The 16,902-nt window shown below is 41.1% G+C and overlaps 1 protein-coding gene across 1 annotated transcript in view; it reads left to right on the plus strand.

Annotated features, from left to right (window-relative positions):
• Positions 1-2,606: 2,606 nt before the first annotated feature.
• trhr2 (thyrotropin releasing hormone receptor 2) overlaps positions 2,607-16,902 on the plus strand; it is a gene marked incomplete at both ends in the record, with an annotated part of 32,831 nt that continues 18,535 nt past the window's right edge. Inside the window, 4 exons of the mRNA XM_080027720.1 lie at positions 2,607-2,998; positions 3,775-3,907; positions 4,759-4,910; positions 7,161-7,284. Coding sequence (XP_079883846.1) covers positions 2,607-2,998; positions 3,775-3,907; positions 4,759-4,910; positions 7,161-7,284 — 801 coding nt within the window. The remainder of the gene's footprint in view (positions 2,999-3,774; positions 3,908-4,758; positions 4,911-7,160; positions 7,285-16,902) is intronic.

Raw genomic sequence — 16,902 nt, forward strand, 5'->3', positions numbered from 1 at the left:
AAAGCACTATATAAATTCTATCAATTACTATTAACAGTCAAAAGATGACCAATGACTCTGCTATAGGTGTCAAGGGGAACTGTCAAGTGTGAATTAATCCAATGTATTACAACACACCTGCTGCTACTGTTAATAGGCTATAACTTTAATGCTATGCACTTCTGGGGCAACAATGCATCTCACTCAACATGATTGCTTGAATAAAAAAAAAATCATTTTCATTTTTGGAGATGTGCTATAATCGGCCGATTAAATCGGTCGGCCGATATATCGGTCGGGCCCTAGTATCTTCCACTATCTATGGTATCTTCTGACATCAGCATCTTTTTTGTTTCTTTTGTAACGGCTGGACAGGGAGGACACAGGCGCAGAGACAGTACCAGTTTAAGAGGGTTTATTTAGAAGGAATCTGGGGTTTTGGGCCAGGCTCTGGAGTGGCTGACAGGCATGGGGGTCCAGGAGGAAATGCCAAGGGGAGAATCCGGGGAGACGAGCAGAGGCAGGCAAGAGCAGGCAGGCAGAGGGGTCCAGGGAGGGAGAGCTGGCTGACGAGGGCTGGAGCTGGTGGCTGGAGTCAGGCTGGGAGACTGTGGCAAAAAAGAACAGAATTTAGCAACAAGCTAAATGCTGGCGGAACTACAAAAGGTCTAGGTGGCTGGAGAGTTACTGACTGGGTAACAGAGTTTACAATCTGGCAGTGTCTGGAAGGTAGGGCCGGGTATATGAAGAGCAGTTGATTGTTGATTGATGGCAGCTGTGAATGCTGGTAACTGACTCCAGCACACCTGACTCCAACCCTGCAATTACACCAGAACACAGACAAGGGTAAAGGGGATCAAGCAGGATCATGACATCTTTGTTTCAAAGGTCCCTCTTTTTTTGTTTACTCGGACAGCGATAGTCACCATTGTAAAAACACATTAACTTAGGAAGAAACTCGTTTGACCTGTACTTTTTAGTATAGACTTGAAGTAGTTTCTGCCTGACTGATTTATAGGTTCACTAGTGTGAATGAATTGCAATTCTGCTTATTGACAATATAAAGTGTTCATTACTGAAAGGAAACAATGGCAAGCTGGAATGCTGCCAAAAACTCTCCTCCTCTCCAAAACTGTAACATTATATACATTATATGATATGGACATGATGGCCACAGAACAAAGGAGTTGATATACTGTATATGCACGTCATTCCCCTATCCAAAAGCAAATTAACATGATGTTATGACATGTCATTGATGAGAGAATGTTTTTTTTTCACATACAGTATCTCTTAAGACGAGACAATCAAAAACACTGTACAGGTCTTAAACATGCATTTTCAGCATGTTTTTAAGAAGTAATTGTATCATAAATCAGACAATCAACAACATATGATCCCATCCTTCTGTTTTAACCTTTGGAGTAGTGATAAGAATGATTATGGAAAGTTGAGTTGATGTCAGTGCTTTAGAAGTTGAGATGTTTGGTTCTGGAGTATTGAAAAAAACTAATGCTGCGAAAATGGCCGTTAAAGATGGTTATATAGGAGAAAATATACAGACGCAAACCGACAAGGTTTAGTCAAATAAACACCTGAATGTATATTTTAGACCTTTGATTTATACTGTTATGAAGGAAGACACGTCATGGAAGCAAAATAGACAAAAATCTTGAAATTTACCATTGCTTGCCTGAAATTCTTTTACTAAATGCTGATCTTTTTTTTCATATATATCATTGCTGCAAACACAGCACTGCATTTTCCAGGAGCTATATCTCAGTGCCATTTGAAAGAAGCAGCTTGCATTGTTCTTTCCTTCTTTTCCCTCTGTGCTGAAGTGCTGAGACCTGCGGCTGACGCAGATTCAGCACAATGTGTAATTGTGTGTTTTACATTGACTTATGGGATGTCCAAAGCCAGTCCAAAGGCTGAATGTCAATTCAAATCCCAGTTTGTCCAATTAATTGAACTCATTATTTATTTATTTCTAGGTGAACCAACCAATGGGGGGCCGAGTGGTGTTTGGAAATCCTGGGATAATTAAAGTCAACCTGTACGTTTTATTTCCTCCTCTACATTAGTTAAAGGGATACAGGGAGTTGGCTTTAAATAAGAGTTAAAGGCACAGTCTGTAGAATTTATTGGCACATAATATAATGTGAACGGACAAACTCAATGATCTTACACATTTGTATGTATAGTGGCCGTCCTGGGGTAATGCACCTGTTGTAAGACGAAGAACAAGTACTATAGAATAAATAACTAAATACATCTTCACCTCATCACTTGATATTGTGGAAAGACTTGAGGCGGTGGTGGAAGATGCCATATTGAGTGACTACATTTCTTATCCTTGAAGGCCACTGTAGCTCCTGTAAATTATCCTAAAGGGAGGGGGTTGGCGAGGGAGCGTTGCAATCTGGAATCTCATCACTAGATGTCACTCAATACTCACCCGATATTACACACTGTAACTTTAATGCTCTAAATGAAAAAAGAAAAGCTTAAAAACATGGCGAGTCTTAAAGTCATGCCCCTCATTTACTTTGCTCTATTTGAATAAACCTAACATTTGATAAACATTTATTGGAGAAAAGAAAAAGGCTAGCTGTGACATAGCAGATATGACAGACAACATGAGCTCCAGAATAGTGGTGGACACCCCTACCAACATCTCTCTGAGCCCCAGCGTGGTGGCCGTGTCCGAGTCTCTGGAGTACAAGACTGCGTCCGTGTTCCTGGTGCTGGGGGTGTGTGGTACGGGCATTGTGGGTAATATCATGGTGGTGCTGGTGGTCCTAACCACCCGCCACATGCGGACCCCCACCAACTGTTACCTGGTGAGCCTGGCCATGGCCGACCTGACGGTGCTGGTGGCGGCGGGGCTGCCCAACGTCTCCGACAGCCTGACGGGCACCTGGGTGTTTGGATACGCCGGCTGCCTAGCCATCACCTACCTGCAGTACCTGGGCATCAACGTGTCCTCCTGCTCCATCACCGCCTTCACCGTGGAGAGGTGAGGAGGATAAAGAATAACAATAACAATAATACGTCTATTTGGTATAGCACCTTTCACAGACATCACATTTACAAAGTGATTCACAAGAACAACAAGGCAATATACATAAACATATGCACGTCAGCCCAGAGCCATACATGCAGTATATATATATAAATACACGATATACAGACATGTATTAAACCATAAAAACCCAAACAATGCATGGACTTTAAAGGTGGAGTCGGCGATTCGCTGGTTGTCAAAAACACCTTATGTCAATATCTCTTCACAATCAGCTTACCTGTCCGTACTGTGTGTATGTGTGCATGCTGAAAGGACATCTAGTGTTAATACACAGTATAAGTGTCATCATAAGGAGAAATTCTCTGATTATGACAAAAAAGTTATTTTGTAAACAAGCGTTCTCCAGAATCGCTGACTCCACCTTTAATGAACAGCCAGCAAACCTCTTCATATAAAGCATGCATAAAACGAGAGGCTCAGCTTCATGTTTAAAGTGAAGTCCACACATCAGTTTAATGCTCCGAAAAACCCTTTAACTGCAAACACAATGTTTTTGGACGACATTTTGGCATTCCCATGACCTGTATCTAGTTTTATCACATTTATTTTGTCACATTTATTGGCACACATGAGGAGGTGCCATTAAATATTGCATTAAAAGTGGTATCTACTTATCAACTTATTATCTTGTCTGCAGTTCAGATAAGATTATTTACTACTCAGTTTAAGCGAGTGTTTGAAAGCCCTATTTTCCCTTTCACATACAGGTACATAGCTATCTGCCATCCCATGAAGGCTCACACAGTGTGCACAGTGTCCCGGGCCAAGCGCATCATTGCAGGGGTTTGGATCTTCAACTGTATCTACTGCATGCTGTGGTTTTTCCTGGTGGACATCCAGGTCAGAGAAACATGTTTTTTTTAGCATTACATTTTGTATGTCACTGATTTAACTGACCACCACAGCACAACCTGCAATTACTGATTCAATGTAGGGCATATAGGTTGGAGTTGTGTACTGTTGCCAGAATACATACAATGAAAGTGAAGGGTACATATACTGTACAGTATAAGTCTTATAGAAAGATAATGTATTTATTGATATGGCTAAATTGCTATTTGACCACACCTGTAGGCTAAATAATAAAGATAATAGTACCTTCACAGGGATTGCATAGTGTTTACGTAAGTACATGAGTCATGAAAGGTCTCTGAATACCAAGGCTGCTTTTGTACAGATGCTGGTGCAACTGTGGAAATGCGTGAAAGACTCTTCAAGAGCCCTGTTTCTGAGAGTGTAATTATTATGTTTAGATGTGATAGATTATACCATGCATGTCAGCCCAGAGCCAGTGTGTGAGCCACTTATGCTATTAGGGCTGGGAAACTTTTGGAATCCAACGGTTTTATTTGATTCAGATTCTTGGGGTCATCATTCTCGATTCAAAACGATTCCCCATTTAAAATCCATTTCTCGATTCAGTTCAAAGGAGGATTTCAGGATCTACTCCAGTCCACTGTGTGCTAAGAGGCGTTGTGACAAATGATTGCATGAAAGCAAATTAAAGCCCTTGTCTTATCTATCTCTCTGTTTTAATGTGAAGCTCATTATTGCATGTGACTTTAAATCAAGTCAACATTACTCGGCGGCAGCAAAATCCATATTTAAAATGGATTTTTGTTGTTGTTGCAAATTATGAATTGATTTGAAATTGCAGAAGATAGTGTCTAAGATAACTATGTACCATTCAGGTGGGCGAGGACGGACACGTGCAGTGTGGCTACAAAGTGAAGCGGGAGCTCTACCTGCCCATCTACCTCATCGACTTTGCCATTTTTTACGTCATCCCACTGCTGCTCGCCATCGTGCTCTACGGCCTGATAGCACGCGTCCTCTACCTCAGGTACCTTCAAACCCATATCAATAGATTCAAGAGGCTTTATTTGTCATACGCACAACAATTACAGCAGCCGTCGTTGGCAATGATATTCTAAAGTCCCAGGCTCCTCTCAACAATGCAATATAGAAGAAGAAAAACACAAGCAGGACCCAGTGCAAATAAAAAGATATAAGAGATAAGATATATTAATGGGTGCTCCGAGGAACATTCAGGTTTTGTTAATTCTTGCACCCCCTTCGGACAAAAGTGTTACTGTTTTTACTACGCCAGCTGTTTTTCCTGGGTGAGTGTACCCATGGCATAGGCATTACAAAAACTATATAAAAATAGCATTCTTTGCACTAATGGTTACATGTTATTCATGATCATCAGAGGGAAAATTAGACCGTCTCAGAAGTATGAAAAAGTTCCTCGTAGTTACTTTAATGAAGTACATTAAGAATGCAAAATAAAATAAAATGTTGACGGTATAGAATAATGTACATGGGAATAACCATATAAATAATAATAGTGAAATAGGATACTGGGCATGTAATAGAATATGCATTATTTACGACTCAGAATATGCATTATTTACGACTCACTTCACATGAAGATGATTGTCTTTATCAGGACTGTACTCTGTGAAAACAGTTGTATAATGTCTCCGGTGGCTCTGGAGGAGCGTCTTCAAGCCTGAGAGAATAACTGATGATGTCAGCAGGGTTTTTAATATCTGAGATTAGCCTTGGAGCTTAAAGGATTTATAAGAAAAAGCCTGCGTTACAAACTGAAGCAACAGAGTTCGATAGATGTGGTTATTTAGCGGGCAGGTGAACACTCAAATGAACACTGCTAGACTCAGGAAAGGGGAAGGGTTGGGGGGAGGGAGGGAGGCACTGCAAAAGGCACGTCTTGGAGGCCTCTATCTGAAATATTTTAGTTTTTTTTAATAACCAAATCAATGCCAACGATGGATTAAAGCTTTGTTTAATATGTCAGTATTGATTGTTCTGCTTATTTTTTTAGGTGATTTGTCCCTGAATTAAAATAATTCATTGTCAGAGGACCTTCATTGTGGAAGACCTTCTGAAAACAACCTGTTATGTTAACCACTTTAAACAAGCAGCACACAATCTGTTACTTGGAATTCAGCCTGAGACAGTTTTTAATAAAGGCTTTTATCATGGGCTTTTATATGAGATGTTAGCCTATCATTGATGTGAGTTTTGCATTTACAGTTCTTGTTATTGCTTAACAATCTTAATGTTACATCAAAGTTCTATTTTTGTCACCTTTCAGTTCAAAATATCAGTGAGAATGAAGCAAAACAATAAGCAGTAAGAATTGATTATAGTTCTCTGCCAGTTCAAGCCACGAGCCACTCCTTCAAATTGCACCCCATCATTTAACACATTGTTAATATAAAATTGCAGATTGATGCAGTTCAGCACAAATTATTTACAGCCAAAGATAAGAAGGTGTGAGTGTGAAAATGCCATTAACCTGTCTAAAGCATAGCACAACCTTCATGGCGCAATGAAATCAATTTAAATAATTGCCTGGTAAATCAACCTTAAAGGGCTATACTCCAGTAATGGGGAGCAATGCAAAGAAAGATATATTAATTTACCGGTCAAGTAACACTCTTGAATCCCATTTTTTTGAAGACCCTTGGATCAAACAAATGAAACCTTTAATAATAAAGCTTGGAAGATTATTTAAATGTCTGGTGGCTGACTGGATGAGATGAATTTTTTTTGATTATGATTGATTATGTGACAAATGTAAAATTTGAAAGTATAACTAAAACATGATTACTATAGCCTATATGACATTGCATCACGCGCATCACATATTGTTTGTCAAAATCATTGAATATCTCCACAGGATCCGCTACCTGTGTGCACTTGAAAAAAAATCTAGTGTTAATACACAGCCTGCCATGCCAACAATGTTTGTTTACATACCCTTTGTTTACATACAAGTTTACAGAACCTAGGCTGTGTATAAACACTGGATTTTTTCACCCCTGTGCTCACACTGTAAGGACAGGTAGCGGATCGTGAGGAGATATTCACTGATTTTGACAAAAAGTGATTTGGATGAATAAACTTTCTCCAGAATCGCTGACTCCACCTTGAAATCCAACCACCTCCTAACAAATATATTTAACCAGGAAACCAAACTAAAGAACCCTGTGGATACCTGTAGCCTATGTACTGTGTGCTGAATGCTTGCCCATGCTGCTGCTGTGTGTGTGTGTCCCTCCAGCCCTCTGCCCAACCATCCAGACACCAGCGCCACCACTCTGCGACGGAGCTGCAGGGAAGCTACTGAACCTGGGAAGGCCGGGCGCCAGGGACGATCCAAGACTGCACTGTCCTCCAGGAAACAGGTGTGTGCCTCTCCCCACCTCTCTAACCCTATTTTCCATCGATCAGTGGTTTTCAACCGGGGGTCTGTGGAGGTACTGCATGGGTCCCTTTCCTTTTTTAAAATATTTTATTAAAAAAATATTTTGAGTAAACTTCAAGCATTAATAGGCAATAATAGGCAATTTTTTTGTTTACAGCATGATTGAGTCCCATGGCCCCCCCGGTGTAGGGCCATGGGGTAATGCTGCAGAGCCCAACGTTATGTGTCTTAACGTTAGCTGCAATTAAATAGAAAGATAGAAAAAGCAAATAATTGACAAGACTACTAACCTTTCATAAGAATGGACTGCTTTAACCAGGCCTCGAACTTAAGATGCAACACCTTACTTCATCAATGATAATAATAAAGTAATTACTGTATAAGTGTTCTATATCAACCATAAATGCAACACTTTTTAGTTTCTTTCTTTTTATATCTATATATCCCTGTTGTGTTTCTCTTTTGTCCAAGGGGACCATGGGCTGAAAAAAGGTTGAAGACCCCTGTTAATCTAGATGTTACATCATTGTCTGCTCTATCATTAAATTGCTGTGTGATAGCTTTCCACTACATTTGACCCCCGTGTCCCACCCTCGGTTTGTGTGTGTGTGTGTGTGTGTGTGTGTGTGTGTGTGTGTGATCCTCCTGGAATATAGAGGGCCATGATTCCATCTTAGCGTGGTGATGAGGGCCCTGCTATCCATTGCCTTCAGTAAAGTACCTTCTCTCTGTCCTGGCTGTTACAAGGCCCCCAAAGGCAATTGTGGTTGTAATGGCTTATTGTCCTCGGGCCAAGCAGTCAAAAAGCCTTCTTATACTGAGAAAAAGCCCTTTATCTTACCCAGAATGCTTTGTCTCGCTCTGCACTGCTGCCACTCTGTCTTTGCTCTCAGATGTAGAATACATTTAGGCTTTATGTCTTCATTAAAGAGGGTTACCACCAAGTTCTGTTAAGTCTTAAAGGGCACTCGTTTTGTGTCACATTTAGTTTTTTATCTAGTTGTATGGCATTTAGAAAAAGTCATATTATTTAATCTTCTTTTCCTCTACAAGAGCAATAGATGTTTCTGTTCTTTTTCTTTTTACATTTCTGCATACACATATTCAAGTACTGTTTCCATATTAGGGGTGCCCCGACTAACAATTGACATAGTCAACCATGGTGTTGTGGTAAAAGGAATATATTAAAAAAATATAACTTACTTCTCTTTTAAGAATTTATTTTTTATTGTGTCACCAACAAGATTGATTAAAAGCGCATGAGTTGTTTCAAATAGTTTATTTACAGTGCGGGCTATTAGCCTGACACCGCCCACCTATCTACTTCCACTCAAATTTCATTTCCCAAGTACAATGGTCTGGTAGGACCAGGCTAGCGGGCTATAATAGGCTGACCATAATAGGCGATGTATCATAACTATTAGGGTGAAACCCAGCAATTCCATGTAACATCAGACATTCAGCACCCCCATGTAGCCGGAATGGAAGGATCTTTGTTTCATAATCATATTTTGCGGCTATTCGACTTTTTAATTCTGGTTCAGGCTCAGGGACTTTTGTGGCGTTGTTATTTGTTCTTCTGTCTTAAATCTAATTTCCTTGGTGCTGATTGCTAGCATTGATTGTTGTGTTGACCCTTTTTGGCTCCAGGAATGTTTATAATTGCCACTGTTCATTACCTTGGAGAATCACATTATTGGATATTAAGTGGATTGGTGATATCCAGATGACAGGTTGACTGAGGCCCCACGCTCCCGGCAGAAAGCCTTCCAAACTTCGGAAATTAATTGGGGACCCCGGTCAGAGACGAGGTCCGCGGGAATCCTGTGGAGGCGAAAAACATGCTGGGCGCAGCTGGGCGGTCTCGGTGGGGAGCTTAGGGAAGGCAATGAAGTGAACAGCCTTGGAAAACCTGTCAACGACGGTGAGGATGACTGTGTGGCCATTAGAGGGAAGAAGGCCAGACACAAAATCGAGACCAATGTGGGACGAGGGCCGACCAGGAACAGGAAAGTGGTGTAGCAGACCAGCAGGGGGTTGATGGGAGGACCAAGCTCAAGCACAAACTGTGCAGGCTTTAACGAATGACCATGTGTCAGCGTCAATCGATGGCCACCAAAAGTGCCTCTTCAGGAAGGACAGGGTGCGACTCACGCCAGTATCAGGAGGAGCCGGTGTGTTCTGAGAGTTAAACTAATGAGAGAGGACGGTGCATGAGGGTGAAGTTGAACCGCCCAAAAAACAGGGACCATCGGGCCTGGCGGGAATTGAAGCACTTGGCTGTCTGAATGTAGGAAAGATTCTTGTGGTCGGTCCAAACCACGAACGGCTGTTCCGCCCCTTCCAGCCAGTGCCACCACTACTCCAACGCCAGCTTCACAGCCAGCAGCACTCTGTTGCCAATGTCATAGTTACGCTCAGCGGGTACCAGCCGGAGAGAGAAGAAGGCGCAGGGATGAATCTTCTCATCGGTAGGCGATTGCTGGGACAGAACGCCCCCAACTCCTGTGTCAGAAGCATCGACCTCAACGGTGAACTGTCTGGATGGATCAGGTTGGATAAGAATAGGGGCAGAGAAGGCAGGCTCTGCTTCTGCACTTTACACCGCAAACGTTGGTATTTATAACAAGATTCTTTGCGGAGAAGTGTGTGTATTCCCCACGCCAACTTACGACCATGTGGTAAGCTCCCACAAGGTTTTCCTGACTCGGGGAATCAGCAACACTCAATGGCAACACCATGAAATGAAGCTCAGTCATCAGAAAAACACACACATATTACTATGGCATTTGGCACCCAATATATATTTAATCATTGTTTTGTATAAGCTCACCTATAGTTGCGAATATAGGCTACTGTAGTGTATGTCATGACGTTATTATGTATGTGGAATTACAAGTAGGTCTATACATGTTTTCTCTCTAAAATTAGGAACTTCGCCGAATTTTCTACTTAAAACCTCAAAAAAACAAGCAGGCTAAATGAAGACTGTCTATCTTCCACAACAGACAGCGCTGCACTGCCGCGTTAAGATAGCAAACAAAAGTGAGACGGAAGATTGAGAGATACTGAGAGTTTTGAACCTACATTGTTAATTAGGCACCCACTAAATCAATAAAGCATAGACACTGCGGAGAATAACATAAGAAAACTTCCTACCTTCATGCTTATTTGCCCGAAGCGTCCCATAAAACGTCCATAGAGCCCTCTCTATGCTTCTTTCTTTACTCTTTAATGTAATCCCGTGCGGGCCGTGTCCGCAAACTACAGGTGCAGCTGCGCTATCGTCTCACCCCTTTTGCACCGGGTCAAAGGGCACTATTATAAAAGTGTGATTAATCTGCGTTAATTGTTTTAATCGAGTTCATTTTTCTGTGATAAATTAATCGAAATTAACGCGTTAATTTGACAGCCCTAATTTTTATTCAAATCTTATAGTACTTATAGCTATAATAATATCCTAGATACGTCGGGAGGTGTTTCCGTGTGTGGCCAGCGGGAGAGGCGAGCAAATATATTATAGATGTTGTGTTAAAAGTAGTTTAGTACAAAGTTAAGGCCAAAACATATGAATTAAAAATGTATATGTCGTTAGATAAAATCATGTTGTCAATTTAACAAATGATTACACGCATCTCTTTTCAATAACATTTCACCCTGGAAGTTAAAACTGTGTTGGCGTTGTTGGAATTTCGTGGATCTCACGGGAGGGAAACAATGCTCTGGAATAGACTACAATCAGGGCTGTACAGTGCGACCGTTTTGATTGCATTTGCTACTGAAATTGATCATGTGCGATGATGAATTCCAGTCCACTCACACTAGTGCGACAGGTTGCTAACGAGCAGATTCTGCTTTGAGAGACAGAGGAGCGCTGCACAACACTGCTTAGAGGGCTCTACATTAACACTCGCCAAATGCGGGTTAATGTAGTCTTAGGCAAGTAAGTTATTGAGTCTACCCTCCACTTTGGCTGGTGAAAGATGTGCGGCGATTCTAGCGTCTAATTACACCAACGGTAATAACCGGAAGGAGACGCAGTTAAGTTAACACGTGTGCAAACATAACATTTCCGGTGCGCCTTCACATTAAAAACCTGTTACTAGCCAAACGTGAGTGGACTTTTATTTTGAAGCCGGTAAGAACAGGAAGTTAGCGCTTCACAGCCCTGCAGTGCTCTAGCTTGAAAGGCAACTCCTTCAGCTGCAGAGAAAAGTCAACTGTAGCCTATTTAAACAAAGTTTAAAAAAAGCCACTGAAGAACTACTCCAAACACATTCACAACACCCTATTTAATTTATCCTAAATTGTACCAATATGTATACTAATTTATTTGATTATATGTATATACAAAAAATATATAGATATATTATTTTTATATTTTTATGGGGAGAAATAATTCTGAATCAGCAAAAAATTGCAATTGGCAGGTTAGATTATTTTGTCTAAAATTGCAATCAGTGCACCCCCATTCATTTTTCTACAATTATTACTGCACACACTAGGATATAATATTAATTGAGAATCTCAAATGAGACCAAGATAACAGGCTCAAAGGTAATTAGAGCGAAATGCAAGGGTTATGGTTAAGCAAGTTTTCGATCATACTTTGTGTGCTACTGAATTTATTTTTGTGCTACTGATTACTGATGACCAGTGCTACCACCTAAAAAAATAAGCGTACAGCCCTGCTACAATGCATATAGTTAAACTTCTCACACCATATTTTATATACACCTACATATAGGCCTATAGGTAGGCTAATACGTGATATTTCATACAGTACAAAGTTTTGCGAAACTGCTTTACATAGACTATAATGATTGCCAATCATGATATGTGTTCAGCGCGCGCCCGCGTGTGTGTGCCAGTTAGGAAGGATTCTGTTTTTAACTGTGATGTTATTGTGACCACGGAAATACAGGGGCAAAGAGACTTGTCTTTCTTGGCTACAAAAAATAATCCCACACCCATGGGACAAGAGGAGGGTCTCATGAGGCCAGCCGAAAGCGAATCCTGAATATACTTCTACATGGAAGAGAGAGATAGTTCTTTTTTTCATACTTTGGGTATCTAGTCCCATGAGGACCCATATTAATGTTGAGAAAAACATGAAATGGTGCTTTGTGCATAATAAGTGACCCTGCATTTCTGGACCACTTGATGCCTGGAAAGGACTCCTCCCATGTTGCAACTGAGGACTGTGTCTGCAATTTATAGAGATTGTTCAAAAGTCACAGATGAGACAAATAGGCTACACTTTTAATGCTTGGCTTTTGAGTGCTTTACCTTCCCATGCATGGATGGAGAGTAGATTGTTCCCTTGTCCCTGCACATGAACAAAGGCCTCAGAGAGTCTGAACTCTCCTCCAAGAGCACAGTCAAGATCCTAATCTCATGCGTTTCAAAGAGCTCCATCTAGTAGCAGAAGATTTACATAATGTGATTTGGGATTTTACACTGAAGTGGGCTCAGTACTGCAGGAGATTTTACTCCCTCAGTTCTTCAAAAGGCACTCCATGCTCGTTCATTCATCCCTTTGATAGGCCAGCTCAATCTGATAGGAGTTTGATAAACTTGTGTGTATGCCACAGAATGGCACTTTTATGATGGGAGAGATGAGTACAGTGTGGTGTGGAGATTGCTGCATAGTGCTAATCTCTGAGAGTTGTTTTTCATGTGTGTGTGTGATCTCCTCAAGTGCATGTATAAGAATAGCAATGTGGCAGCTTGGTCATTGTTGCCCCCAGGCGAGTTGATAAAATCAGGGTCTAAATGCGAATTCTTTGGCTTAATCAGTGGACCTAACTACGTGTCCAATGGAATTCAGACTGGAAGGATGCTGTTGTTTGCGGATATTTTCCTTTTTGTAATGTCAAATTCAAGTATCATAGCACCGCATAATTACAGTTATAATATGCATATTCAAAATGCCACCTCTGATTCCGTCTGTCTCATTATCGCACTGCAGAGCTAATTAGAGTGCCCCTGTCCCCACCTCCTTCGTGTTCAATTAAAACGCTATGTTGTGCGTTTTAGCGTATTATTATTTATTTTTGAAATCTACCTGCTGACATGGCTGTCACTGGCTCAGGGCACAAGGCATGGACACAGAGGGCTTATCTCCGAAAGCATTTCGAGCTGAGAAAGGAGCTCTGTGCCTGATACCCGTTATCAACTTGCCACGCTTAGTTTTGCAATTACTGTCTCTGTTGCGGTGTGTCAGCAGGATTCTTACTGCACAGTGAAGGTGGAATGAGACCTTTTAAAATGGCTGCAGATGGATGGATGGAGGGTGAGACGGAGGTGTGTGTGTGTGTGTGTGTGTGTGTGTGTGTGTGTGTGTGTGTGCGGGGGGGGGGGGGTAGGTGTGTAGTATTATTGTCAAGTGATAAGAGTAATCACTTGAGTGTAACAGGCTGTCTGGGTCTCTTTCCTCCTTCTCCATCAGTATTTGGGTTGTTAAGTTATGTCTGAGACGTTACCATGGTCACCAGCCAGTGATGGGGAGGGGTGGGGTGGGGAGCGGGGTCACAAAAGACACACACACATGCACACACAAACACACTTTTGCAATTTGAGACTTAACATCCTCGCTGACCATTTGTTGGTTGTCCACTGTTGTTTGGTATTGTGTCCTAACATTCAGAATGTTGTGTCTTTTTGCTATTGTATTGGCCTGAATATAATATAAGTAGTAGAAGTAGGTGAATCGCACAGATATTCTTCATCCATAAAGCCATACATACATACATATAAGTCGCTTTTCCATGACATGGTACTGGCTCTACTCTACTGTCCTTTGGTATCAGGTCGTTGTCCATTACAACATAGTACCCATGATAGTACGCCTCTTTGTAGCTGGTCATCATAGCGATGTTAGTGGCTAACATTCAGTGCCTTTACATTTCTACTCAGTCTTCATCATTACATTTTGGTTTGGTGGAGGAAGTAACGTTCGTCCCTTTGCCACTCAGAGAAACGTGTTGTGTCACGTGGCTGTCTTATTTTAGACATTGTTATTATTTTAAAGTACTGTGGTGGATTTCAGTAGTCTATAATATCCAGAAGGTTGCTGACTGTGTATGTCTAAAGGTTAAGGTCCCGGGGAAGGAGTAGAACCTCCCTAGAAGGACGAGTATCTGTCTATTTGTAGACATAATACACTTGATACCCCCCACACATGAGAATATAAGACACTGTTCTGTAACTAATCGAGTAGTGCCATTGCGGCCTCCAGCCCGCTGCTTCGATGCTCCATGAAATCCTCTGTATGTCCTGATGAAATCTCCTCTGAATAAACCTGATCACTGATGAAAAGTCCAGTCTGCCGCCTTTGTCTTTGTCAGCCTGGGGAACAATTCGGCCACCACAGTACATTACAGTTTTTTTTATCGCTAAACCACAGTGGGCACAACTGTAGCTCAATGTGCAAAACTCTAACTACAGTCTGCACTACCAACAGTCATTGGAGCTGAACAGTTCACTTCACCTGCAAAACAGGTTCAGTGCAGCAAACACTATGAACCAGCCTCATTGAGATAACACACACTGTCACTCAGAACCTGCTCAGAGTATAAACACTAGCATCAAACCCCAATACACAGATTACAAACTTTTAATCTTTACAGTTTGAATAATATGATTTATTTCACACAAATTACATAATATTTTCTTTGATGAAAGGGTGAAATTCTTTCACATGAAATTGTTTATTTTATAACATACCATTTTTTTTAGGAAAACAAAAAGAAATGAAAATCAGAAGTTTGCTTCAATAAATACACATTTTGTATACTTTATTGAAAACATTCCCAAATGTAGTATTTATCTGTGTAAATATTCTAAAATTGTAATACAGAAATCAATTCCTGTAATGTTCTCATTTACTGTAAGGATACAACTCTAAGCTGTTTGTTTGCTGGAAAATTCGTATTGCAGATGCAACTTTAGATTTTTGCAGATTGGGTTGCACTCTCAACCCTGCCTCTCTCAATGAGAGACCATGATTCACAACAGGGTCTATCAGTGTTGCCCTTACTGTATTTCATCAGACATTACAGCTCTATGTCTTCTAGGTCTTCCTCCACACATCCACACTCTCACTGCCACTCTTCTACCTCCAACAACCTGTCTTCCTGGGTCCATTTCCAAAAAAAAATATTTTTTTGAGCTTTCCCTTTATACTGTATATATGTTCACTAACAAGTCTAAACAAGATATCTTAATGTTTGAGTTGAAATTGCAATCTGCAGTGTTTAAAAGGGATTCATTCTGTTTTCAATGTGTGGTTTATAGTTGTGGCAGCAGTGTGTTAGCATTTGAAAAAAGTGCTGGAAATCCACAGTGTTGTGCAGGCTGTGGTTAAGCCATGAGATAGGTGTGTAGAGTTTTGAAAGTTGTGTATAAGCAATGAAAAACGAGCTAAAACGAGCTAGAGTTTGGTCCGAATGAACCGCTGCTCTGCATACTGTTGTTAGAGTTTTGCACTTGTCGTTCCAGTTGTGCCCACTGTGGTTTAGCGATCGTAAAAAACAGTAAGAAAGGCTGACCGACATTGTAACAGTAATCAAATAATAAGATGATTAGGGTTTTACCTCGTACCTATTCGTTAATATGCTCTCTGCTTGATTTACAACATAATTTAATTTTCATTTTGTCTCCTCCCCTTCATTGCCTCTTCCTTGTTTTCTTCTCACTCTCCCAATAGTTAAAAGGTGTCAGTTAACCCCCTCTCAACATGCGCTGAGAGACGCACACAACATAATCATTTGTGTCAAACACTAACACACACACACACACACACACACACACACACACACACACACACACACACACACACACACACACACACACACACACACACACACACACACACACACACACACACACACACACACACACACACACACACACACAGGAACTCTCTCCCTAACACACATACACACACTCACTCTGATATCTGATTATGCATCATCATAACTCAAATAATCATACCTAATCAGAGAAATTATAACCATGCATCAGCTCACATTGAGCTGGGGCTCGGAGCTATGCCACAACGTTTAGCCACTTTATGTATTAAGGGATTGTTATGGAAGAATGTCAATGTAATTTGTTGTAATTTATTTTCAAACCCCATTGTCTCATACATTTTTTTCCCCTAACTGGTGTTAACCATGATGCTACTTACCAACTGGGGGAGTTTGTATTTTTTTTCACATCAGTAAATCATAATACAGTATCAGGAACACACGAGGCAATATCAATAAAATGAAAGCTGCTTTAATGGAGGTTTAAAGCTGTAGTGTGTAACTTCTGTCCCCCCCCTTGAGGCATCTGAGTAAATACAAAAACAGTGTCTGTGCATCTACATGAGGATAGCCTTCGGTGATGACGCACGGATTTTATACCTTCTGCTGTACGTCCAGGTTTTTTCTTAGCAGGAGAATCAACAACTGTATCATTTCTGAGGCGCTTCTTGGGATTTTTCTGAGCTGAGAGACGACTCGGTGCAAGCCGACAGAGACAGTGAGCGAATAGCGCAGCAGCTAAGTAGCCTAACTGTGGTGACATCTTAGCAGCGGGACACAGTGAA

The sequence above is a fragment of the Ammodytes marinus genome (genome assembly GCF_949987685.1).
Source record: "Ammodytes marinus genome assembly, chromosome: 5".
NCBI lineage: Eukaryota > Metazoa > Chordata > Actinopteri > Uranoscopiformes > Ammodytidae > Ammodytes > Ammodytes marinus.